The sequence below is a fragment of the Mya arenaria genome, chromosome 6 (assembly GCF_026914265.1).
Source record: "Mya arenaria isolate MELC-2E11 chromosome 6, ASM2691426v1".
NCBI classification, from domain to species: Eukaryota; Metazoa; Mollusca; class Bivalvia; order Myida; family Myidae; genus Mya; species Mya arenaria.
The window spans coordinates 56,590,207-56,616,209 of NC_069127.1; the positions used below are offsets into that span (position 1 = coordinate 56,590,207).

The 26,003-nt window shown below is 33.8% G+C and overlaps 1 protein-coding gene across 3 annotated transcripts in view; it reads left to right on the forward strand.

Annotated features, from left to right (window-relative positions):
* The first annotated feature begins 1,681 nt into the window (after window positions 1-1,681).
* LOC128236901 (uncharacterized) overlaps window positions 1,682-26,003 on the forward strand; it is a 31,663-nt gene continuing 7,341 nt past the window's right edge. Inside the window, exons 1-5 of one of the 3 annotated variants that reach the window (XM_052952034.1) lie at window positions 1,750-1,819; window positions 18,007-18,162; window positions 23,752-24,291; window positions 24,909-25,112; window positions 25,748-25,969. In XM_052952034.1, coding sequence (XP_052807994.1) covers window positions 23,760-24,291; window positions 24,909-25,112; window positions 25,748-25,969 — 958 coding nt within the window. In that variant the 5' untranslated portion in view covers window positions 1,750-1,819; window positions 18,007-18,162; window positions 23,752-23,759. Of the gene's footprint in view, window positions 1,820-18,006; window positions 18,163-20,877; window positions 20,980-23,751; window positions 24,292-24,908; window positions 25,113-25,747; window positions 25,970-26,003 lie in introns of those variants that run through there. The other 2 variants (XM_052952033.1, XM_052952032.1) reach the window with 2 other exon arrangements.

The following is a 26,003-nucleotide window of genomic DNA, read 5'->3' on the forward strand; positions in this document are numbered from 1 at the left end:
AACATGGCCACAACTTTAATCGAAACGGTTGGAAATGTTCAAATACACTATTATGTTGCATGACCAGTAACATAGTGAATCTCAAAGACAGCATATAAAAGCAAATTGTTAAGCAATTTTTAAAAGTTTTGTTTGTCTATTGTACGTTTGCATAGTACAGAATCTAGAATAACATCGTTAATTTTGTTATTCATAATGGCGTTATGTTATTTCCAATCGCGCTACTCTGGTCTTATTCGCATGAGATTGAATATCAACTAAAAACGCACATCTCGAAACAAAATTGTTTTTGCTTGGTTTTATATTAAAAATAAGATAATAAGTAAGTAGTAAAGTAGTAAAGATCTAACTTTAATGTAAAAACTGTTTATTTGGATATTATCACGTCAATATTTCAAGTGTGTACTGAAAAGTTGTCACTTCGATTCGACTACGTACTATTTTAAATTTGGGTTAATGACGTAAACTTCAACTGCCTCAAGACAACCTTAGTTTCGCTTGTATGCGGAGGGAATAGCAAATAATGCAATATAGGCGACTGTACCAAATGATGTAGACCGACAAAATACTCTTTACGAAAATTGTTTTTGTATTCACCATTAGAACTGCTCTGCATGATATTGAGCTACAGATTATTGGGTAAAACCTCGACTATCATTGACCCACACATATGTGCACCTAATGTATTAAGGGGGTTCCTCAGCGCAATAGTCGTTTGAAGGACCAAAACATAAAATAATCAAGTTTTGCGGTTTAATGTTAAGCAAGCATAATACATACATGCATACGTTGCAAAATGTTAAGGTGTAATTAAGAGTTGGGCAAATTTTACAAAAGAAAATTTTATCAGATTTCAATAAAAAAGTATTTCCATTTCTGCACAAATGTCTTTATGCACAATGTTTTGTTTCAAAATAGTCAACTCTACCAAATCAACAATGTATTGGTGCTTTTTGGTGACTGCAACAATTAAGAAGGTTATGTGCATTTTTTAATATTTAATGAATTAAATCAATTTTTCTTTATTACTGACTATTTTCTTTTATTTGAAAAGATATCACTAAGAAACAAGAAGGCATCGTTGATTGGTTAGTCTAGGGCATTTTGACACAACAACATAAATCATATTTTGACAGACAAGTTCAAATGGTTTTTGATCTGACTAAATCTTCTTTTGCCAAATTTGAATACCCCAAAACATGTTGCAAACAATGTATATTTTACTCCTATAAAGACGGTTCCTCAAAACTAAACAAAACTTTTGAAGCATATTAATATTTGGCCCATTTGTGCACTGAGGAAGCCCTTAAGATCAATACCAATGTCATGAATAGTACAGTATCAGAACGTGATCAAAAGGAATCATTCACGCATTACGAGTTCATTAAGTACGTGTACAGAAGCATGTTTAAATGTTACCTCTGTGGTGCTCACTCTTGCCAAACACAGTGTTTAACTCTATCGAAACTTAAATTATTATAGAATTTGATTTAAATAATATGTTCAAATGAAAATATTATTGTTACTAATTGGGTGTTTGTTCAAGCAAGTAAAATTAACAAAGTCTGCACATATCGTTATACATATAACGTAATTCAGTGAGTGAGTCACTTTAAATATCATGAACAAATATTCAACCCATAACAACTCAAATGTGTATATAATTAGATAGTAATTCGATATTTCGTCGGTCTCACAAATGAAATGCATTAAACGTCTATTGATCATGGGCAGTGTCAATATTTCGCTGTTACTTCCGCCTTGATTTCAATTAGGAGATTGATCAACTATACCTTTGTGCGTGGATTTCCATAAACAGGTTTGTTATTTAAGTGTTATAAATGTATGTCTTACAAGGGTCTGGCTTGATATATATTTCTTTTAAATCTATGAAGATTATCAAATGACACAGCATTACAGTATTTGCCACGTTCGTATTCACCTGTTTCAGTTTTCTCTTGATCAGGTTTTAACACGCTATATCATATCGACAACTCTACAGAATCTAACACATAATAATAGCCACCCATTTAAATCGATTATTCGCTTGGTTTGTTTGTAGGTTACCTTTTATATAGTAAATATATTAAACATTGTAAGAAAAAAAAATCCAAAATGCCCCCTTCTTTGACAGTCATCATATAGCATGTTTTAAAATAACTACTAAAGCTTCTTATGTGTGATTCAAAATTAAAATATCTAAACAAACATCGGAATTGCTAAACGAATATTACTTCATATATGTGTTGTTTACTGTAAATTTGTAATGGTTAAAGGTTGATAGTATGTTCTTACAAAGATAAATGGTAATGTAAATAAGTACATATACACTTACAATCTTTAACGTTTTAATTGGTTAACAATATATTGTGTAAACTTCCTGTTGATTGTGCCAGCCACTATTCATTTTTATCGCGTTGCTTGATTTAAATCAATAACAGCTCACTGCTGATTTACTGAAAGAAATGTATAGAAAATCTTGAGAAAAACGGCCTTCTCAGTGAATGAAACAAAATGTTGACCTCTTACAAAACGTTTTGCTGAACTCGTCATTATTCCATATTTAGTAAAAGAAGCGAGGACGTTACTTATATTAAAATAGTGTTCACTATTATAAAACTGTGATGAATTCTTTTTCGAATCGATAAAAGGTTTTGTGTACAGAATTTAGATTCCAAAGTTCGTGAATAACTTTAGTAGCTGGAACGATACTTTATTAATTCTTAAAACCACTCATTGTTATGGAATAGTAATATATATCATGTGCCTCCTGTGTTAGTGCGATGTTCGGCGTGAAAGAACTGATAAGAAAAATTCTTAAAGCACGGCTAGCTTGTAATTATATTTCAAGTATGCCTATTCAGGTTTAAAATACCAATATTTGAATGAAAAGCTTTAATTTGAATACAGTCATTATACGCTATTTCAATATTATATTATGGCAATAGGAAACGATAGAAAATAGTACGTCATCATTCTACATGCTGGTTATATGGAAATGATAACATCAATATTATGCAATCATGCAAATTTGACAAACATGTGATCATCTTTTTGACCCAAAGATAGGTAACATCTATTGCTGTGCATAACTCTAATAATTTCATGTTGTCTAAACAATTAAAAAAGACAGACGTAAATGTCAACTACATTTTCAACAGATGTTTTGTTTACCTGGTTGTTGTATCTAGTTTATTTCCATATATGTTGTGGTTCAATTGTAACGTCTAAGTTCTTGTGTTTTCTGCTGATGCTTTATATGTTTAACGTACGAAATTTGTTATCTGTTATGTAAACCTATGAGTAGGAGGAAACGTGTGGGTCTGGAACAATAGCATTGTGCTCTGATCTAACTGGTTCTGGACGAGCTGGCTGTTTCTTACCCACACACTTAACACTCCTCTCCTAATTTTATTTAAGGGCGAACCAAGCACTCGTACCTGCTTCTTTTAACACGGGTCACAACACCTTTAAGGTAAACCTTCAGTGAAAAGGTTTGCCCGTTAAAAGGGCTTTAACTCACAGCCTCCGGAACACTACCAAAACTACTGAGCCAACCGGGTGACTAGTTCTAACCTGCACTCTGGGCTAGAAATTAGCTATATTATGCTTTCGCATATGTTTGCAAGTGGTATTCAGTGTTAATTATCAAAATGACAAAAGCACTGGCAAAATCTATGTTATAAATGATGATATTAAATAACATTACCATATGTAGGCTGCTGTTTTAACATAACGAAATGAAGGTTCGAAAGTTGCCCATTTTTTGTCTGCCCCCAGACCCAGTGTAACCATCATTGAACCAATGACAGGCAATCATAATTATGTTTTATACTTCTGAGATTATAAAGCGTTTTACGAAATCACACCAAATAACAATACATCCAACAAGTTTGACAAATTATGTTATCATTCATTATATCGCTGATTGGTTGATATATGTAAATTATAGTCCTTATTTTAACCACTGAATACTATTTTCCGTATTCTATTGAAAACTCAATACACACATAATGTTGAGACTGAGACTCCAATCAACCAATGACAAAGCGTCACAACTAATGCAATGTTTCTGGTAACCGAATAGTCATGTTTAACAGCTGCTCTACTTTCAATCTGTGAAAAAGAAGGTAAATGTTACTTGCAATATTTAAATTTAAATCGTATTTGCGAGTATTCGATTACGAATTCGAACCCTGAAACACAGTTCAGCTGTAAGTTTAGGTATATACTAATTCATGTTGTGAATGTATTTTTCACCAAGCCCTAATTTAAACAAGAGGGCCAATATGGCCCTATATCGCTCACCTGAGTAAATCTTCGTGCTATAGAATTGTTGATGGTGAAAGGGCAATAACAGGGATTTGGCTTCTCTGATGTGTTATGCTCATTCACATTCTCACCAAACTTTGTGATGATTGGACAAATGCTTAAAAAGTCATTGATAGGACAAGAGCAATTTTAGGTTATTTCCATAATTGAAGCGCAATACCTCTCCGCTATATACAGCAATTTTGCTAATTATTAAACACGTTCATACACATTCTGATCAAATTGGTCATGATTTGACAAAGGGTTTAAAAGTAATTTATCGGACTACACAATGGATGGTGCCTGTCTACCCTTCCTTGCACCATAGGCGAAATTATGCCCAGTTTCTTTTAAACAGACGTGTTAAAACATGACAAATATGTATTTGTTTAAAAATATACAAAAGGCAATAACTCTGACAATATTTGGTTGGATTTACAGTGAATAGGTTCATGAAGTTTGAAGTTTGGGCCTTCAATGATGTTAAAGCAATAAATAACAATAAACCCCAGTTAACCCTTTTACGAACTTGAGCTAGAAATCAATGATACAACCTTTCTGACAAGTTTCCAGGATATTTGGGCTAACAAATGTTAGCTCTAGAGTGTTAACAAGGTTTTCCCATTTTGGGGTTCTGTGACCTAGTTTTTGACCCAAGATGACCCATATTTGCACTTGAGCTAGAAATCAACAAAAAAGCCTTTCGGACAAATTTCTAGAATATTTGGGCTGAAAATGTTACCCCTAGTGTGTTTACAAGGTTTTCTCATAGTTGGACATTGTGACCTAGTTTTTGACCCCAGATGAACCATATTCAAACTTGACATAAAAAATATCAAAACAACCTTTCTGACAAATTTCCAGGAAATTTGGGCTAAAAATGTTACCTCTAGAGTGCTCACAATGTTTTTTTTCTATATTTGGGCTCTGTGACCTAGATTTTGACCCCAGATGAACCTTATTCGAACATAAGCTAGAAATCAACGAAACACATTTCTGGCAAATTTCCAGGATATTTGGGCTGAAAATGTTAGCTCTAGAGTGTTGACAAGGTTTTTTTCCATTTTGGGCTCTGTGACCTAGCTTTTGACCCCAGATGACCAATATCGACCTTGAGCTAGAATCAACAAAACAACCTCTCTGGCAAATATCCAGGATATTTGGGCTGAAAATGTTACCTCTAGAGTGGTTACGGCTGAAAATGTTACCTCTAGAGTGGTTACAAGTGTTTTTTTGTTTTTTTGTTTTTGGGCTCTGTGACCTAGTTTTTGACCCAGGATGATCCATATTCGACCTTGAGCCAGAAATCAACGAAACAACCTTTGGAGAAATTTCTAGGATATTTGGGCTCTAGTGTGTTAAAAAATGTGTTTTTTTTCATATTTGAGCTCTGTGACCTAGTTTTTGACCCCAGATGACCCATATTCGACCTTGAGCCAGAAATCAACGGAACAACCTTTCTGACAAATTTCAAGGATATTTGGACTGAAGAGTAGCCTCTAGAGTGTTTACAAGATTTTTCAATTTTTGGGTCATGTGACCTTTTTTTTATCCCAGATGACCCATATTTGAACTCGCCCGAGTAATAAGTGGGTCAAACATTGTCTTTTAAACATTGTCAAGTTTTGTGACAATTGCGGCAAAAATATGACCATTAGAGTGTTAACAAACTAAGTGTTGACGGACGAGGAACGACAGACGACGGACATTCGTCGATTCTAATAGCTCACCCTCAGCCTACGGCAACAAATGACACTAGTAGTGGTTTCTAAACAGGAATCGGTTTCGATAGTGATATATATCAGTTTTAAGCTGTCTACATAATCAAAATGGAATTGGTATAAATTAGAATAAAACATAAAATCAAAAGTATTTGAAATTTGTAAATGGTTTACCCTTATTCAAAGCGCATAAGATGTGTTGGATTTAAAACTTGGTAAAGATTCCAAATAAAATGTATCCTTCAGGAAACAATAGTTGAATACAACTCATCGTTTTTAAGCAATTACTTGAGTATTTATTGGTGTAAAATGAGTTGTTGTTTTTTAAATATGAACAAAGGTCGTTATCAACAAAATTTCTGTGAGGAAATACGCTTTTATACAGAGTTAAACTGTGCACTATTTTGACATAAACAATAGTATCATTCATACCAAACGCCGCCCTTAAGTGGTAAATTGAATTAAGACTGATATTAAGAATAGACTTAAGTACTTTTGTGAAATATGGGAAAACGGACTTACAATAAATCCATATAAAAATTCAACACACGCCATTGAAATATTATAATATAGATATATGTGACATTTACGTTAATTCAGTAAGGTAAAGAACCTTAGCTTACAGTTACGTTGGTAACAAAGCTTACAAAGTAGTGACATGAATGTAAAACAATATTTTGCTTCTTTAACATAGCTTATGACTTATGGTGTGGTATTTGTGGAGCTATGTGCTGTTCTTCCATGTTTCTCCCACCTCAGATATGTAGATCCAATAATTTAACCATGCTAGATATTCTTATCTTGCCCACGGGCGAAGATAAAATGCCCGTATGGAAATCATTTTTAATGGTCACCACATGATTGTAACTACCTCCCTTGTTGAAGACTGTCGTCAGTAGCATCAAGGAAATCGTGTCTTATGGTAATATTTAGAACGCTAATTAATTATTTCTCGCTTTAAATGACACACCATTCAAGAAATAATGCTTCATTCTCCTTAGAACTATTTAAAAATTTGATTTGACTATTAACATTAACTGGATCATTACGCGCATATCCATGACAACCACGTGCTATCGCATATCCATACGCAATTTTCACTAAGCACAAAAGAGTTCCAGCAAAAATATATTTTACTTAATTTTGTTTAACTGAGATGGAAGAAAAAACATCTAACATAGCCGCTCGTGTAAGATAGGTTCATCCCGAACCTCGTTTCCGCAAAACACCCTACGCTCGGGTCGGAATGAACCTATCTTACACTCTCGGCCATGGAAGATACTTATATTCTTGATTGTGAGTTTTTGTTTATGCGTTCTATGTCTTTGGCGTTTACCCAGTGCCATTAAAGCGGGAATATATACTTTTTGCTACTGAGCTTGTTTCTGTAGTTTTTAAGCATTAAGCATTTCTATATAAGCAAACTGATACAACATAAGATTTAAATCATAATCATTTTAGTTTTTGACTAAACATGATTAGAAAACAGCAAAATTAAAACATTGAAACTCTCAAATATAGAAATGTCAATATCCGAAAAATTGCAATAATACTTCAAAGTATTCCCATTTCACTTTCAAACGCTTTGTTCCAATTCGTTTCCTATTAATCTATTTTCTTTTCAAAAGCATCGTCTTTCAAAGCGTCCATATTGTTTACATTTACAATGTTTAGTTTAACGCAAAGACCAATCAATATATACCTGCATGTCATGAAATAAGATTAAATCGATTAACATTCTCGACTCATTTTTAAATCAAGGAAACATTGAAAAGACCAAACAATTTGCTGTTTTTGAAATTTCCCTGAATACCATTCTATAACTTCCTATAGAAAATAACAAAATCAATACTTATCAATGCTATTATTTTGGAAGTCTCAGAGAAGCACTTGTGAAAGCAATTAACATAAACAGCATGAAATTGCACCATGAGCAAAGTATATCTAGATAACAACATGCTTGACAATAAATTGAGCTTACAGTCGTGGTCGACTGGCCGAGGAAAGACTGAAATAAAAACGTCCTTCTTAGGTAAACTTAGACACGTCTGCCAGTTCGTCATCCAGATTTACAGGATTTGTCTTGTACCACTAGATGTCGAGCCTCATCACCCTTAAGCTCCTTCACAATAATGTATATAACATATATAATCTACATGATTCATGTATACGTACTATATCAAGTTGTACAAATGTATATTACATCGCTATGTTCTTTGTAGACAAGTGAAAACAAATAAATCATTCATCTCATGAAACTGCATAATGAAAAAAGCAAACTTTCACCAAAAACATTTTCTTGTAAAATTTAAGAATTCATTGAGTCGAAGTGAAAATCTCGGTTCCCAAAAGCCGAATACCTTTACATTCATATGCGCACGAATAGCTCATGCTTTTTAAATACCAGCTGGCTTTATCATTAAAAACAAGATAAATAAATTTCCTTCTAATTCGTTTTACTCAACCTTTAAGAGTTATATTTCACCACCAAATACCGTTTATACCGATAAATTGATTTTTACCATGGTACAAAATAATTTCATCCAAAAGTATGATCGAAGATAACCTTGTGCAGTTTAGCTATGAACATCACGATAATTTCTGTTTTTAATCATATTCAATATTTACTATCCCTAGTATATAAATGGATAACATTTTTTTTAATTGCCCCATAATGACGCCTCCTTAATGACGTGATATATTAAAAGGGATAATTTAACCAAATATACTTAAGCAATGTTATTGTTTCTTAAATAACATGAAAAAAAATGATGAAAACTTCCAAAACATTCAAACTTACCATTTTATACCTTTAAAATCAAACTTTACAATTAGCAATTTTAGCTCGACTATTAGAAAGTTTTGGGGCAAGTTAGAATGTTACACAGTGAATATCAAAGATAACATATAAAAAGCAAATTGTTAAGCAAAGTTTTGTTTGTCAAGTGTACGTTTGCATTGTACAGATTCTGGACTGACATCGTTAATTTTGTTTTTCATAATGGCGATATATTCTTTCCAATTGCGTTCATCTGGTATAATTCGCATGGGAATGAATATCAACTAAAAACGATACTAAATTGTGCTTGCTTGGTTTTATATTAAAAAGAATATAAGAAAAGTAGTAGAAGATCTCACTTAAATGAAAAACTGTTTATTTGAATATTGTCACATAAATATGTGTACTATAAGTTGTCACTACGATTTGATAACGCATCTATTTTAAATTTAGGTTAATGACGTAAGCTTCAGCTGCCTCAAGACAACCTTAGTTTCGCTTGTATGCGGAGGGAACAGCAAATAATGCAATATAGGCGACTGTACCAAATGATGTAGACCGACAAAATACTCTCTACAAAAACATTTTTTTGTATTCAACATGAGAACTGCTCTGCATGATATTGAGCTACAGGTTATTGGGTAAAACCTCGATTGTCATTAAGCAAGCATAATACATACATACGTTGCTAAGTGTTAAGGTGAACAAATTTGACAAAAGAAGATTATATCAGATTTCAATCAAAAAGCATTTCCATTTTTCCACAAATATTTTATGCAAAATGTTTTGATTCCAAAAGTCACCTCCACCAAATCAAAAATGTATTTGTGCTTTTTGGTGACTGCAACTATTTAGAAGTTTATGTGCATTTTATTTTAATATTAAATGAATTAAATCAATTTTTCTTTATTACTGATTTTCTTATTTGAAAAGATATCACTGAGAAATAAGAAAGCATTGTTGATTGGTTAGTCTAGAGCATTTTGACACAAAAAAAAATATCATATTTTTGACAGGCGTTTCAAAACAAATTAAAATGTTTTTTTGTCAAATAAATGACTAATTCTTGTTTTGTCAAATTTGGTTACCCCCAAAAACATGTTGCAAACAATATCTGATTTACTCCTATATAGACGGTGTCTCAAAACTAAACAAAATTTTTGAGGCATTTTAATATTTGGCCTTCCCCGCCCATTTGTGCACTGAGGAATGCCCTTAAGATCAATAACAATGTCATGAATAGTGCAGAATCAGAACGTGATTAAAAAGCAACTCACGCACTACGAGTGTACTAAGTCCGTGTAAATTGTAATCAAAATTTTAATTTCAATGATAAAGCATCTTTAAAATTTCAGTGATATCTATACTGAACATAAGTATTTTTAAATGTTACTTAAGTGCAAGAATTTGATTTAAAATGTCTGTTTAAATGAGTGTATTCTTGATACTGATTGGGTGTTTGTTCGTAGAAGCAAGTAAAATTAACAAAGTTTGCACGTATTGTTATACATTGAACGTAACTCAGTGAGTGAGTCACTTTAAATATCATTAACAAATATTCAACCCATAACAACTAAGATCTTTATGTAATTAGATATTAATTCGATATTTCGTCGGTCTCAATGTATAACGTCTATTGATCATGTGCAAAATCTTTTCCTTTTTCGTTGCCTTAAATTAGGAGATTGGTCAACTAAACCTTTGTGCGTGGATTTCAATAAACAGGTTTGTTATTTTAGTGTTATTAATTTATATCTTACAAGTGTCCAGCTTTAAAGTTTTTTGTTTAAAGTCAATGAATTTATGATTTTAACTTGATATTAAGCGTTGGTAATCATTTAAAATGTAAAACGATAATAGCCACACATTTAAATCGATTCTTTGCGGGGTTTGTTCGTAGGTTGCATAGGTTATATAGTAAATATATTAAACATTGTAAGAACGAACTTCCAAAATGGCCTCCTCTTTAATAATCCTCATAAAGCATGTTTTAAAATAATTACTTGGGCTTCTCATGTGTGATTCAAAATTAAAATATCAAAAAAAAAACTTCGGAATTGCTTATCTAAATTTACTTCAAATATGTGTTGTTTACAGTAACTATGTAATGTTTAAAGGTTTTAAGTATGTTCTTACAAAGATAAATGGTTTCATGCTACGCAGTCGCATAACGATCTTTTGTGTAAGTAGCTATAATCTAACAATCTTTAACGTGTAAAGTGGTTAACATTATATAGTGTAAACTACCTGTTAATTGGGTCAGCCACTATTCATTTCTATAGCTTTGCTTGATTTAAATCTATAACAGCTCACTGCTAATTTACTGAAAGAAATGTATAGGAAAACTTGAGCAATACAGCCTTCTCAGTGAATGAAACAAAATGTTGACGTTTTAAATAACGTTTTGCTGAACTCGTTATTATACCATATTTAATGAAAACAGCGAGGACGATACTTATTCTAAAATATTGTTCACTATTATAAACATGTGATGGATTCGTTATCGAATCGATAAAAAGGTTTTGTGTATAAATTTTTAATTTTCTTAGTTCGTGAAATACTTTGGTTGCAGGGACGATACTTTCTGAAACCCTTAAACCACTCATTGTTATGGATAGTTATTATATATTATGTGTCTCATGTCTTAGTGCGATGTTCCGTATGACAGAACTGATAAGAAGGACTTTTTTAAGCACGGCTGATCTGTATTGTATAACAAGTATACCTATTCAGGTTATATATATCGATATTTGAATGCAAAGCTTTAATTTGAATACAGTCATTATACGCTCTTTCAATATTATATCATTGCAATAGGAAACGATAGAAAACAATACGTCACAGATATACATGACCGAAATGATAACATTAATATTAAACAATAAAATCATGTAGATTTGACAAACATATCATCATCTTTTGATGTATAAAGGATATATTGTATAAGAAATGCAGTTTGTGTAAAAAGAACTTTGATAAGCATAAGCATTGATTTTGTTTGTATACATTTCTCTTAGATCCTCTTGATAAAAATGCATATGGAGACAGATTTCATAGAAATTTTCAAAAAAACATTTTTATGTCTATCAGCGTTCATTTTGCTTGTGGAATGTTAAAAAAATCACATTTTGTAAACAGCATCTGTAAAATAAATTGTTGTTAATACAAATGACGAGAGGTTAATTGTGAGAAATGTAAATGAGTTATAAAAATATGAATAAACACTACCATATCGATCCAACATCGGAATCTCTGAAAAGAATTCCTTCTTGTCACTTTTCTGTGCAAAATGGCAATTTAGTAAAAATAAAAATTTCTATTTATTCATTTATTGACATTTCTTTTAAATTTCATATTAAGTATACGTATAGTGTACGACAGCCTTTGAATATATGCGCGATTTCCACAACGTAACACGTAATCCGTGTCTTAGTAAACAGACGACTTCAAACTTAAAATAGATACTTCATAACAGTTTGGAGAATTGAAAATCGGGTCGTTCGAAACACTGGTTCCCTCGAGGTTCAGAATCGGTCCCCGGCGATCGCAGTTTTACTGTAACTCCAACATTTTGTCTAAACAATTATAAAAGACTAGCGTAAATGTCATGTACATTTTCGACAGATGTTTTCTTTAGCTCGACTATTAGAAAGTTTAGGGAAAATTAGAATGTTCACTATCCTTCACCCTTCAATCAATTGACTCAATCCTTCATACAATTGTTGAAGGTCAGACAATAATACAATCACATTATACATATTCACTACACCATATAACCATGAATACAAATGTTGACCCCTGATTGACTTTGGAAAGTAGGTTAAAGCTTTAAGACACCAATAACCTTCATTCAATTCACTTAATGTTTCACACAGCTGTTAATGGCCATACACAATAAAGTTATATAACATCACTTTTTGACGAAAGCCTTTGGTAGCAACATGCATTTACGACTAATGATATGGAAACGTCACGATGCCATCTGAACGTTCCGTTAATGCTTATTGCCTAAAATACATGAAAATATTAAATTATGTTTATGGAATACAAACCAACTTAGTTATTTCATAGTTTTTCTTGGTGACTTCCATATAAACCATGGTTGCTTTTTTTGTAACACGCGCATGAGTATACATATATCTTATTTAAAAATTGTGGATCAATATAAAACTTTAAGATCAACAGCAATGTCGTGAAAAGAACAGTATAAGAACGTCCTTTAAAAGAAAATCTTTCACGTTTCTTAAGGCTGACCTCGAACTTCGTGTACAATGTAAACGAACTGCTAATTTAAATGATAAAGCATATTTCAATCTCTAACAAGATCTCTATTATAGATAAGTAAGTTAACTTGTGACATCAATTGCTCTTTTTACACAAAACAGTTTTAAACTCTATCGCAAATAAGATAATAATATACTTCGCTTTACAAATTCTGTGAATATGAGTATCTGCTTAATGTTGTTGGTGTGTTTGTTTATAAAAGTAAGAAAACAAAACAATTTCGCATAACGTTACAAAAATTAGCTCTGTGAACAAGTCCCTTTACATGTCATGATACTTTATTAATCGCATTACAACTAGAATACTTATATAGTTAGATTTAAATTTCATATTGTGAGGGTCTTACAAATGAAATGTATAAAGCGTGTATTGATCCTAAACAGTATGCAATATACAATACAATGTTATTATGCATGCTAAATTGGGCTCTTACGTTCCATGTTTTAAAGTGGGATAATGATAATTTGGATTTGCAGAAACATGTTTGTTATTGTATTATTAAAATGTATGTATAATAACAGTCTAGCATGTCTTTACATATGTATATACTTGTATATACTAATGATTTTGCAAATTGAGCTTATATGGAATATAACATGATACAGAATTACAAGCTTTGCTACTTTGATATCACCAGTATGATTCAAGGGGGACGTAATTTGGATTCATGCAAACATTAAGTGAGAAAATTGTTTCAAGGCAATCAAAAGGGCGGATTTCGAATGAAAAGGGCCGATTTGCGTTACAACGTTTGCCTGGTAGATGAACTGTTCCTTTAAATTTCAAATTAAAAGTCCAGTATGTGGCGAAAAACATATTCTTTGAATGACATCTTAGTTTGGTATAATAAATTTTAAGATAAAAATGTTATTGAATAGATCATGGGTTACGAGGCAATGTCAACAAATAATCGTGTTGATTTTATCCAGAAATATCGTATTTTCTCGGCACACAAGGCATATCTGTGCATGTTGTAGCTGTGCCTACATGTATATATTCATATTTTCCAAACTTCATGGTTAGCACATGACAGTACATATGTGTCCTTACCAATCTTATGTCCCTTAACCTTCCCACCACATCTTGTATATATATATATATATATACTTTTCTGGGCTAATCCTTATGTCCTTAGATGTTCTGTTAAAGACGTTAAACAACTCTTTTTGTACACTGTGAATCTAACTACTTTGGGAGTTGTCAACACACAAGCGCGTTTTTTAGCTGCGACAGGTTTACACTTTCTGTTTTTGTATTGACATATTTCTATGTCACTGCGATCTTGTAGTGTCATTTTCTATATAACGTGAGGCTCGTTTGCCTGCTTTATCGGGCCATGGTGAATTTCAAGTACGAAAATCTACAACATGCAAAGAAATGTCGTATTTGCCAAGAACATACGATTTTTTTTATAAAATCAACATGATTATTTGTAAACATTGCCTCGTAGGCCACAATATGTCCAATAACATTCACTGGACTCATACAAAAGTTCACCTACCAGGCTAAAGATGGAACCTGAATCGGTACATTTCATTCCTGATCCGCTATTTTGTTTGTCATGAAATACTTTTCTCACTTAATGCTTGCATGAAACCAAATAACGCCCCCTCCCCATTGTATTTTGTCTTGTTATCACTCATCGTCCCAACACATTCTATAGTATTACAAGACTTATACAAGTTATAGGAGAGTAATATTGAATGATTTTTAGAATACTATTTGATCGTCATCAAAATGAAAGAGGGGAATTTAAAGCCTTAAATTGTTTATTCGCATGGTTTCCTTTTAAGTCACCCTTTATGTAGTTAATAGGTTATACATTGTCAGAATGAAATTCCAAAATTGGCACTTAGATAGTTTAAAGCTTATATTAGCGAATCATAATCAAAACATAAAACAACTTACTTTAAATAATTGAGGGTATTTTTAAAATTTGAATATAAGTCCCATAGTGTTTCATGACTATTCGAATGTTGATGTTATCTTTTATAAAGATTGTTTTACATGGCTTAGGTCTTGAAGCTATTTTAAGCGATTCTATGCCTCAGTCACATTTCCCGACCGGTGGCCGTAGACCGGTGGTAATCGGTGGTAATCTGTGGTTTGAGTAATCGGTCAAGTAATCCTTAACACATCTGTCACAGCGACAGGCATATCCCCGCCGATGATCGTTCGGCGAGTGACTCCAGAGGACCAGCGTGGCACCGATGTTCGAGCGGTAATCGGCCGATGTATATTACATCGTTCATACATTGGTAAACATCGTTCGTACATCGGTCGTACATCGGTGTACTATAGGCCAATGTTTGGTCGAACATCGACCGATGATCGGCCGATGTCTGTTGCCCACAACTCATCCCCGCGATGAACTCAGATTCAGCGGACACTGGACGATGCACGGACCATTCATCGGCCGATACTTGAAAGATGTGTTAATGGTTGGTTGCCGACGAGGAGCGATGTGGGGCATCGGTGGAGACATCGCTGAATTTTAACTACAACTTATTTTCTCCCGATGACCCCCACCGATTCGCCTGATGGCCTCAGTCACCGTCCGATTACTACGGGTGTCCGGCCGGCAACCACGCCATTTTTATCAACATAAAAAAACGCATCGGTTGTCCATCGTTTACCCCATCGCTGGATAATGTGACACAGGAATGATTATCTATTTCTTTAAAAAGAGGCCATAACTCGCGGGTTATTCTACACTTATTTACACTTTTTCCACTTATCATGCTTAACCAATGTGTGTTGTTTAATTCAAAATACATTAAGAAACTAGGAACCAACGCTTCATACAAGAAAATGTAACAATAAGCCATTACTCTGTAGTTAGCTTAAAGAGAGCCATGGTTCTTTCACACTGCACGTCCTCTAATTGTGCTTTACCATTGAATGAAGTTTAATTAAATTTCATCACGTAGTTTTTTAAGCTACGTGACTGAGAACAAAAAGTGACAAAGGGCAAAGTAATAAGCTGAAAAAGAGTTATAGTTCTTGTAAACTGCAATTCCATTCATAGTGCTTTACCATCATATGCAGTTTATTTAAATCACATCAAGTTGTGTTTAAGTTATGCTCCGGACAATACCTATTGCAACGGACGGATCGACCGATGGAACGACCAGCTAACCGACCGACCGACCGATCAACCACAGGGTGATCCCAATATACCCATCAAATACATTGTTGATTTTGTATTGTTCACATTTGACTCATCAAAAAAGATTTTGTGAACGGATCTTAGTTTCATATTTCGTAAAAAAGTATAGCAGCAGAAATGGTTCTTTCTTAAATTCTAAAATTACAAATTGTTATGTGTTAAAAATACTTTTAATGTGTTCCGGTCCGGTTCGAAATATTATACACGATGGGACGCGCGTTAGCTTGAAGTCTTGCATTTTATTTTATTTTTATTCAGAAAATGTCAGAATGATTGTAATTTTATTTTCATAAACCATACAGTAAAATATTTAAGAAGTGGCGCCATGTTACGCGAGACACATGTGGCACGTTGTGCTATAAAATCTAAATTTGTACTTTATCACACGTATGTTTTTTCAGGTTGTAAAACCAAATATTAGAATGAAAAGCTTTTAATTGGTTAAATTGCATTATACACTTTATCAATATATTGTATCAGTGTAATATCATATGATAGGTCACTAATCTACATGGCGCAATTATAATGTTTTTATGGCCTTACTTTTTAAATAGGATATCACGTTTGTTCTTAATAACAAAATGTAATTTATGGAGAAGGTAATATGTATAATATACTGTCAACCCATTTTGCATTTTGTGTTAAACAAACTTAAATATACCAAATTATTGGTTTATTATAGTGTAAATACTTCACTTAGAATATTTTGGAAAGTATATGACCGCCGGCCTGTAAAAACGATTCTTATCGCATATTTTTTTCATTTTTTTTTTTTGCAAAAAAACAAAGTACAATTTCTGTGTGTTCTAAGAAAACAACTATAATGAAATGCATATTTTTTTAAATGCTAAATTTCATTATCAAAGACCATCACCATGCCGATCTTGGAACGTGAAATAAAACATAAACGAAGAAATACAATCATATGCAAGTTTACTGTCATGCAATTATTGGTAATAAATTAAAACTTTAACTAAATGGTAACAATAGAAAATACTTTCGGTAACTGCACAAACACTGTATAAACGTTGATGTAACCATGGCAACGAGGACTGCTATTTAGAATGAAAATATCGCCGGCTTATTTTTCAACAATTTTTGGTTAATTTTCTATTAATTAATATATTCTGATATTTGATAAAACATATTGAAGGATCTCCCGTAGTGATATTACCTTAATAAATGCTGTATACCCATATGATAAAAAAACAGTCCATATATGTTTTCCGGAGTATCTTGGTGTCTTTAGTGTCTTTTGGTGTCCATCGTCTTTAGCATTTAAAAAAGAAAAAACATTACGTTCAATATCTATGTGTACATAAACGATATAACATATATACCGTTACAATCTGTATTTTAACAACAAACATACAGCAGTATATTTCCACCGCGGAACACACAGTAGCTCGTCTCCTAGTTGTATTCTTTTTTCTTCAAAAAAAAATGATGCCAGGCGACTCAGAGGTGAATCGGAACTGCTGATATGACCTTCTTCCTTTTAGTGCACGAAACTGTTCCCCAAGAAATGTCTTCCATACCCGCCATTCATACATCGAGGTCCCGTCAGGTTTTTTGTAAAGGACAGCCTCATTTGTAGTTGAAGAAGATGCAACAACGTTTTCTGAAAATGATTAATAAAAATTACATTCACGATATAATTTCGATGTTTTTGTTCAATCTTTTGATTTTAATAAACATAAATCAGTCTGTTGAATGAGAATACTTCTTTTCAACTAACCTAGGTCGCTCAAGGTTTCACAGTCCGTTCGCCTGTAAAGCGCCTTGATTCGCCCGAACCCAGCGTCTATTATGCACCTGGCATGACCTGCTTCCTGCATCAAATAGCGTATCTCCTCGTTAAGGCCGATCATTGTCCTCCAGCAGAAGTACGCTAGCAGGTAGCGGTTTTTGTTTTGTCCTGAAAATTAATAAGTTTTAGAAATAACAAATTATACTCATAACTAAAATATATTCATTTATGTAGTTTGTACATAAATATTTACCCCCATTGTTACATATGATTGCCTTTATGGTTTCAAATATGGTTTATTACTGGTTTCAATTAGTGCAACTAATAGGCATCACTCGACATTCTTGCATCTTTATCATTGACTGACACCTGAATCACATAACGCCATCCAAATACATCTTCGATCTGTATAAATTTAAAGCTGAACTCTCACAGATTGAACATTTTGACAACTTTTTTATTTTTGTCTTGGAACGAGCCAATTTTTGCGTAAATCCGTGGAAACAAGTTATATAAGAGTGCTGACAAAAATTAGATCGCAGATTTAATATTTAAGTTCAAAAATTGATATTTTATGCAATTTTCTTAACCCGTTAGTAAGGTTTAAGCCATATAACATTAATTTTCGAACGGAAATATGAAAATCAGAGATCTGATTTTTTGTCAGCAATCTTTTAGCATTGGTTTGCAGGTATTTACGCAAAAAATGCCTCTTTCAAAAACAAGTTGTAAAATTGGCATATCTGCAAGAGTGCAGCTTTAATTACCGCCACAATTGTCCGCATGAAGAGAAGTCACTCGCTACCCGTGCCCAAACTCTGTCAGAGCGTAATCCAAGAGCGAATTTACAGCTTCTAGCCCGTGAATGCCACCTCCATCCTGCATCATAGTCTCAGCTTCGTCGATTAGAAAATTGTACTGAATCGGAAGGGCGTCGCCCCGAAACCCGAATGAATGAACTTTTCTGTCAATATATGTATTTAACATATTGTTAAATGGTCAGAATCTGTTTTCGGAAATCATCTATTAAGAGATACGATATAGTCACTTAAAAACGTGTGAAAACACTTATTTTGGCGCGAAGGTCGGAGTCCTTAAAAAATAATGCTTCTAAACGAAAATATTTGACTTATTACCTAGGAGTGACAAAGTACATAGGTCCCATCTGGCGACTGTGGTGTGGCAGGCACAAGTTTTGAGCAAAGTCGAACGTGTAATGTGCATGCTGAAAGTCAGTTGAGCATGGCTGGACTGGCTCTGTAGGGCGACCCATGCCTCTCAATTCGTCCATAGCAGCAGTAACGCAGTCTTTGTACACCTAATTTGAATACAAAGACATATAAATTTATGGAAGTATGAAATATTTAGCTCATTCAATACAATTGTTAAATAAATATAGTCTAATTTCAGCTACTGTTTTCATTGAAATTGCATCGAAGTACATTAGTTTAAACATATTTATTTTACAACGATTGTGAAACAAGTTATAACAACATTATATTAATATCTCTCGTTGGCCCGTTTTCACGAGGGAGTGTGGTCTTGTGTTGTGGGGGGGGGGGGGACCGGAGAACCCGGAAAATACCCACTTGTCCGCCTTGGTGACCACGAACCAAACTCACATGCGCCAGAGCCGGGAATCGAACTCGGGTCGCCTAGGTGAGAAGCGAGTGCGCTAACCACTGCGCTAACCGGACAACCCGAAGAAGTACATTAGGAGGGCAAACATAAATAGTGTAGCCTAACGAAGTTCTTCTTTCGATATATTTCCATTGAATAATAAACTTATCATAATTATAACATCAACACCTATAAAGTACCTAGTGCTTTTCTGGTCGCATTGATGTGTCTCTTGAGAGCTGATGCAGCAGCTAGCTTCTCGTCGTCTGTCGTGGCATCAGCGACTCCTTTCCGTGACATCTCACACGAGACACACACATCCTCTTGGGGAGTGGCGTTCTGTAAAAGAATTGAATAATTAAAAAAAGTTATTATTTAGGTTGTTAACGTTTTGTTTATCACTGAGCTAGAAACGAATACATTCACCTAGAATAAAACAAAATAACTATCGCATTCTTAATATAATACATACAGAAGATTCTTTGATGTACCGCTCTACATGATCATTGGAAAAAAACGCTGTTCTTCTCATGTATTTCTATTCTACACTGAATACTTCATTACATTTCTGTACAAGTCGGTGGATAGGCTTACCTTATAGAAACGTGCTTAACCAATTGATTGAAAAGATTTACATCCGTAGCACTACGTTAAGTGTCAATGATAGTGCACAATGTTTGGACAAAACATGTGCAAAAAGCTGATGAAATGAAAATGTGAATCACTTATGCAGCATGCTATGCTAAGTACTACTTACCTTGATGTTTGGACAAAGTTCATGCCACAATCTGCAGAACGTCCTATATTTAATACGTTTTGTGCCTGCTTCAATGCACGATTTGTCATATAATTTATGCATTTTCAACTTTGTGGTGGAGCTGTGGAGGAAAATTGGTGCGTCCTTGGTTCTCCCTCTGGGTTCTGCAGGCATGGGCAGTCCTTCATCAATTACAACATTCTTTAAAAATGATATTACATTTTCAATTTCTTGAAAAGTTAACGCATGAATCGGCCGCCGGCCTTGGTTTCCATGACAACGGGGAACATTTCCATTCCGATTATCATGTTTCAAGATGTTCTTGAGATGAGTTGGGCCGATGTCATACACATACATTACCCTCAAACGTATAGTCGTATCGCGTACGCTGACGATCACCATACCGGCTTCGTTTTTTATCTGAATGAATCCGGTTTAATGCTCGTATTAAATATAAGTCCTTTTCTTTCTTGGTATACTGCCTTATATTGTCAAGATGGGCTTGGGCAGCTTCACGGTCAATAGAGTCCATGCACATAGAAGTACAATCGCAGCCAGTCGCTAATGTGTCGCACGGTTCTACAATTGGTATGTCATCATCATGTTCCGAGATTACATGATCATTTACATTTTCTGATGCCACTTGATTGTCATCATTTTCATCATCATACGTTACTGTAATGAAAGAGAGTATCCCTAGTGAGTTAAGCATTATATTTGCCCCTTATATACAAACTAAAATAATGTATTGCAACGTTATATACCTTTATTATTGCGAATAAAGAAATAAGATCCACACTTACATCTACTGCAAAATAAATGATTATTTATTTAAATAGTGTAAATTCTTAAAATAGCAATGATGATTTAGTTTTCAAAAAAAATAAAATTTATCATGAAATTAAATTGTATTTCTGTTATTTGAACTTATTATTAAGCAACAGCCATTTAGCGTCAATGAACAGTTAAGGATACCTCTAGGTAGTTCAATTTCATGTGAATGTCTTGGTATCGTTGAATTGTGTCCAAAGAATTCGTCATAGAATCGCTGTATCTGCTTCCAAAAAAAGTTTCTAAAAACTAATGAATTAATAGTATATACCGGAATCGAACCTGGTACATATGATTACAAGACAAGCGCTTAACCATCAGAGCTATCTCCCCGCTTGCTCTTAAAGCAATGCATCGAGGTGATGATTTATCGTTAAGCGCACATACAGTATCGTACGGAGTTGACCGAACATGTGTATTTAAAAAATGTTTGTATTCTGTCCATTGTTTACTGAAAAGTACATGATAATCATTCTACATGTTTACATTTATCATTATTTAAACTGTTTATATATATAAATTAACTTTTATATTAACCAAATGCTTACCTTTCTGCATTATTATTTGAGAAAGCGTCTTTAGTTTTCATTTGCAGACGATTGAAAATAAAAGGAGAATAAAATCAATTTCAAGTATATTTCATGAATGGAATTATACTTACTTCTAAATCGTCCATCTTTCAGCCTTCTGATACATCGAAATATCAAATATTATGCTGTTTTCGCAATAAAAATTGACTTTTTCAAACAGTTACTTTCTTTTTATTTATGTATTTACTTCCGCATTTCTTCGGGAGGTTTTGTGTAATTCCGTCAATATCTCGGAAAAGCGATGTTTGTTTTCTCAGGCCGGCGGTCATATATTTTGTACAAAGTGTTCATTTAAAAAATGTTTTTCCAATTTTTTTCAAACGCTTTTCTGGGAGAGTACAAAATGCACGTTGTGTATAATATATGTTTAATATATAAGTTTTATCATATGCCCATCAATTTCCTTTTGAATATCCAACAGTGAAAATACAGTACGCCATATTGAAAAATCAGTATCACTATACTGTCGTTTTCTAAATCCGTATCATGCGAGTACCGTGTGTAATCTCGGAACTACTTACGCGTTGCTAAAATTAGCGTGACAAAAAAAACCGGTAAAACCTGCCAACCTTCATATGAAATACACAATACATAAAATGATCTAACTTTACTCACGCTCCAGAAGCATATACATATTCAGGAACATAGTTCTTTGAAGAAACACGAGGATAAGCACGAAGCAGAGAACACTTCCAATCTATCTATCCAAATCAGCCTAAAAGTTTAAATTTCCAAAGAGATCTTTTGGCACTAAAAAAACTGAACACATGGCATTCAACTCGCAATGGTTCCAAAGTCACGCGTGGCTTCACTATGAAGAGGTAAACGGCGCTAATTTGTTATTTAACATACATTGTGAGACTGTGCAAATATGAATAAATGCTACTAAACGATAATAGCTTTATATCTTTCAACTATTTTAGCCGAAAAAGGTTTAGATAAAAACATGAAAATAAAACGAAATCGAGTCTTTCAATGCTTAAAATTGAAAAAAATCTCGACGGTAGTGGACACCGCTCCCGAGCCCACCCGACCCCTTCCGCGGCCCCAATGTCAATTTCCTTCCTACCCGCCTGATCTAGGCAACTAGATGTTTGGCATTTCAAAGTTCATAAAATAGAATTATCATAAACGTGAGCAGCTCGCCTGGGGTTTCGACGTATACGCATTTACACACCGAACTCGAAGTGATACAGGTCACCAGAAAAGCGTCGTATCATATTATCCCATATATATATATATATGGGGTGAGAGTGGTCTAGTGGTTTAGGAAGTGCGCCCCACACCCAACTGATTAAGGGCTCAATCCCAACTAGGCGTACTTTGCCACGTCCTCTCAAAATAGAGATGGTAGCCATTGATAACATGCTTTCTTTCAACGTAGAAAAATAATGAAACCTTAAACAGTCTGAGGATAAAATTCAGAGTGAAGAAACTTTATAAATACCTGATACCTTTCCATATCGCACACACGAGCAAACCGTTACTATAAATTTAAAAACAAACGACAGAATTATTCCAAAATACTCATGGATGTTCTTAATTATTCTGTATGGCATGATATCAATGGCGAACAGAGCACGGAATGTGCTTTAGAAATACTTCTTTTGTAATATTTCACAAACCATTTAACGCACTTTAATGATCAAACCATCAACTAACAGTACTTATTCAATATGTCCATAATTTACTGAAGAATGACGGTATCATCATTTGAGCTCACTGCAACAACACACTGGAAGTTCATTAATAACCCTTCAATCAAATTTAAAAACTGGTGCTATATGAAATAGTCATTATTTGTAATTATATAAGTCTAGCATTTACGTGTAATTCGTGTTATGTCGCAATTTTAAATAGAACATAGAATATGACTTATTTACTGCTAGTCTTGATTCTATAATTTACATTTCTACATTGAATTATTCTCTTAACACAGGTAATGAAATGGAGATACCTGGAAAGATACTTCAATCGACTGTATCTGCCATCGACGAGAAGTGCTGCAAGCCCTGCTATGAGGATAGGGAATTCATCCAAGCTGAGGCCTACTGTACTTCCTGCAAGAAAGGGCTCTGTGCTACCTGTGTTATTGCACACAGGAAACAAATGAGGTCTCATCGCATTTTCGACAAGATATATGACGAAGAGAGCTATGAACCATGTGAGAGACATCCAAAAGAGGTCATCAAATATTATTGTCCAGAGCACGATTCGCCCATTTGTGGACATTGCTCAGTCTTGGAACATGGCTCATGCAAAGTAGAGATAATATCTGAGATGTGCAAGTCTGATTATGAAAGTATAAACGACGACAATGCCGATCTACTTACAAACAGTGATGGATCTGCGTACAAAATTGAAAACAACATTGACTTATTAACAGAAAAGGACACAACTGAGGAGCTGCTTGCGTCCGAAATCGAACTTGGTACTATGAATGAAAAACATGTAGTCCCAGGGAAAGAACAACTATTCGGTATGCTTACGATATACTAAGAAACCTAAACAAGTTAAGGCCCTTCTACAGTGCAAAGGTTAATCTGAAACCTTAAAAAATCTGAGGATAAAATTCAGAGTGTTGAAACTTTGAAAATACCTGATACCTTTCCATATCGCACACACGAGCAAACCTGTACTGTACATTTAAAAACAAACGACAAAATTATTCCCAAATACTCATGGATGTTCTTTAAATTATTCTGTATTGCATGATATCAATAGAGAACAGAGCACGGAATGCGCTTTAGAAATACTTCTTTTTTATAATTTCACAAAGTAACCATTAACGCACTTTAATGATCAAACCATCATCTAACAGTACTTATTCATTATGTTTATAATTTACTGAATAATGATGGTACCATCATTTGAGCTGACTGCAACAACACACTGGAAGTTCATTTATAACCCTTCAATCAAATTTAAAAACTGGTGCTATATGAAATGGTCATTATTTGGAGTTATTGTATTCTAGCATTAACGTGTAATTCGTGTTATATCGCAATTTTAAATAGAACATAGAAAATGACTTATTTACTGCTAGTTTTGATTTTGTAATTTACATTTCTACATTGAATAATTCTCTTTACACAGGTAATGACATAGAGGTACCTGGAAAGAAGCTTCAATCGACTGAATCTGCCATCGACGAGAATGCCGATCTTCTAACAAACAGTGATGGATCTGCGTCTAAAATTGAAAGCAACATGTATTTATTAACAGAAAAGGACACTACTGAGGAGCTGCTTGCCTCCGAAATCGACCTTAGTACAATGAAGGAAAAACATGTAGTCTCAAGTAAAAAAAACAACTATTTGGTATGCTTACGATATACTTTGAAACCTAAACAGGTTAAGGCCCTTCTAAAGTGCAAAGGATAGTCTGAAACCTTAAACAGTCTGAGGATAAAATTCAGAGTGTTGAAACTTTGAAAATACCTGATACCTTTCCATATCGCACACACGAGCAAACCGTTACTGTACATAAAAACAAACGACAAAATTATTCCCAAATACTCATGGATGTTCTTTAAATTATTCTGTATTGCATGATATCAATAGAGAACAGAGCACGGAATGCGCTTTAGAAATACTTCTTTTGTATAATTTCACAAAGTAACCATTAACGCACTTTAATGATCGAACCATCAACTAACAGTACTTATTCATTATGTTTATAATTTACTGAAGAATGAACGTACCATCATTTGAGCTGACTGCAACAACACACTGGAAGTTCATTAATAACCCTTCAATCAAATTTAGAAACTGGTGCTATATGAAATAGCCATTATTTGGAATAATTGTATTCTAGCATTTACATGTAATTCGTGTTATATCGCAATTTTAAATAGAACATAGAACATGACTTATTTACTGCTAGTCTTGATTCTGTAATTTACATTTCTACATTGAATAATTCTCTTTACACAGGTAATGAAATGGAGGTACCTGGAAAGATGCTTCAATCGACTGAATCTGCCATCGACGAGAATGCCGACCTACTTACAAACAGTGATGGATCTGCGTCCAAAATTGAAAACAGCATTGGCTTATTAACAGAAAAGGACACAACTGAGGAGCTGCTTGCGTCCGAAATCGACCTTGGTACAATTAAGGAAAAACATGTAGTCCCAAGGAAAAAACAACTATTCGGTATGCTTACGATATACTTTGAAACCTAAACAAG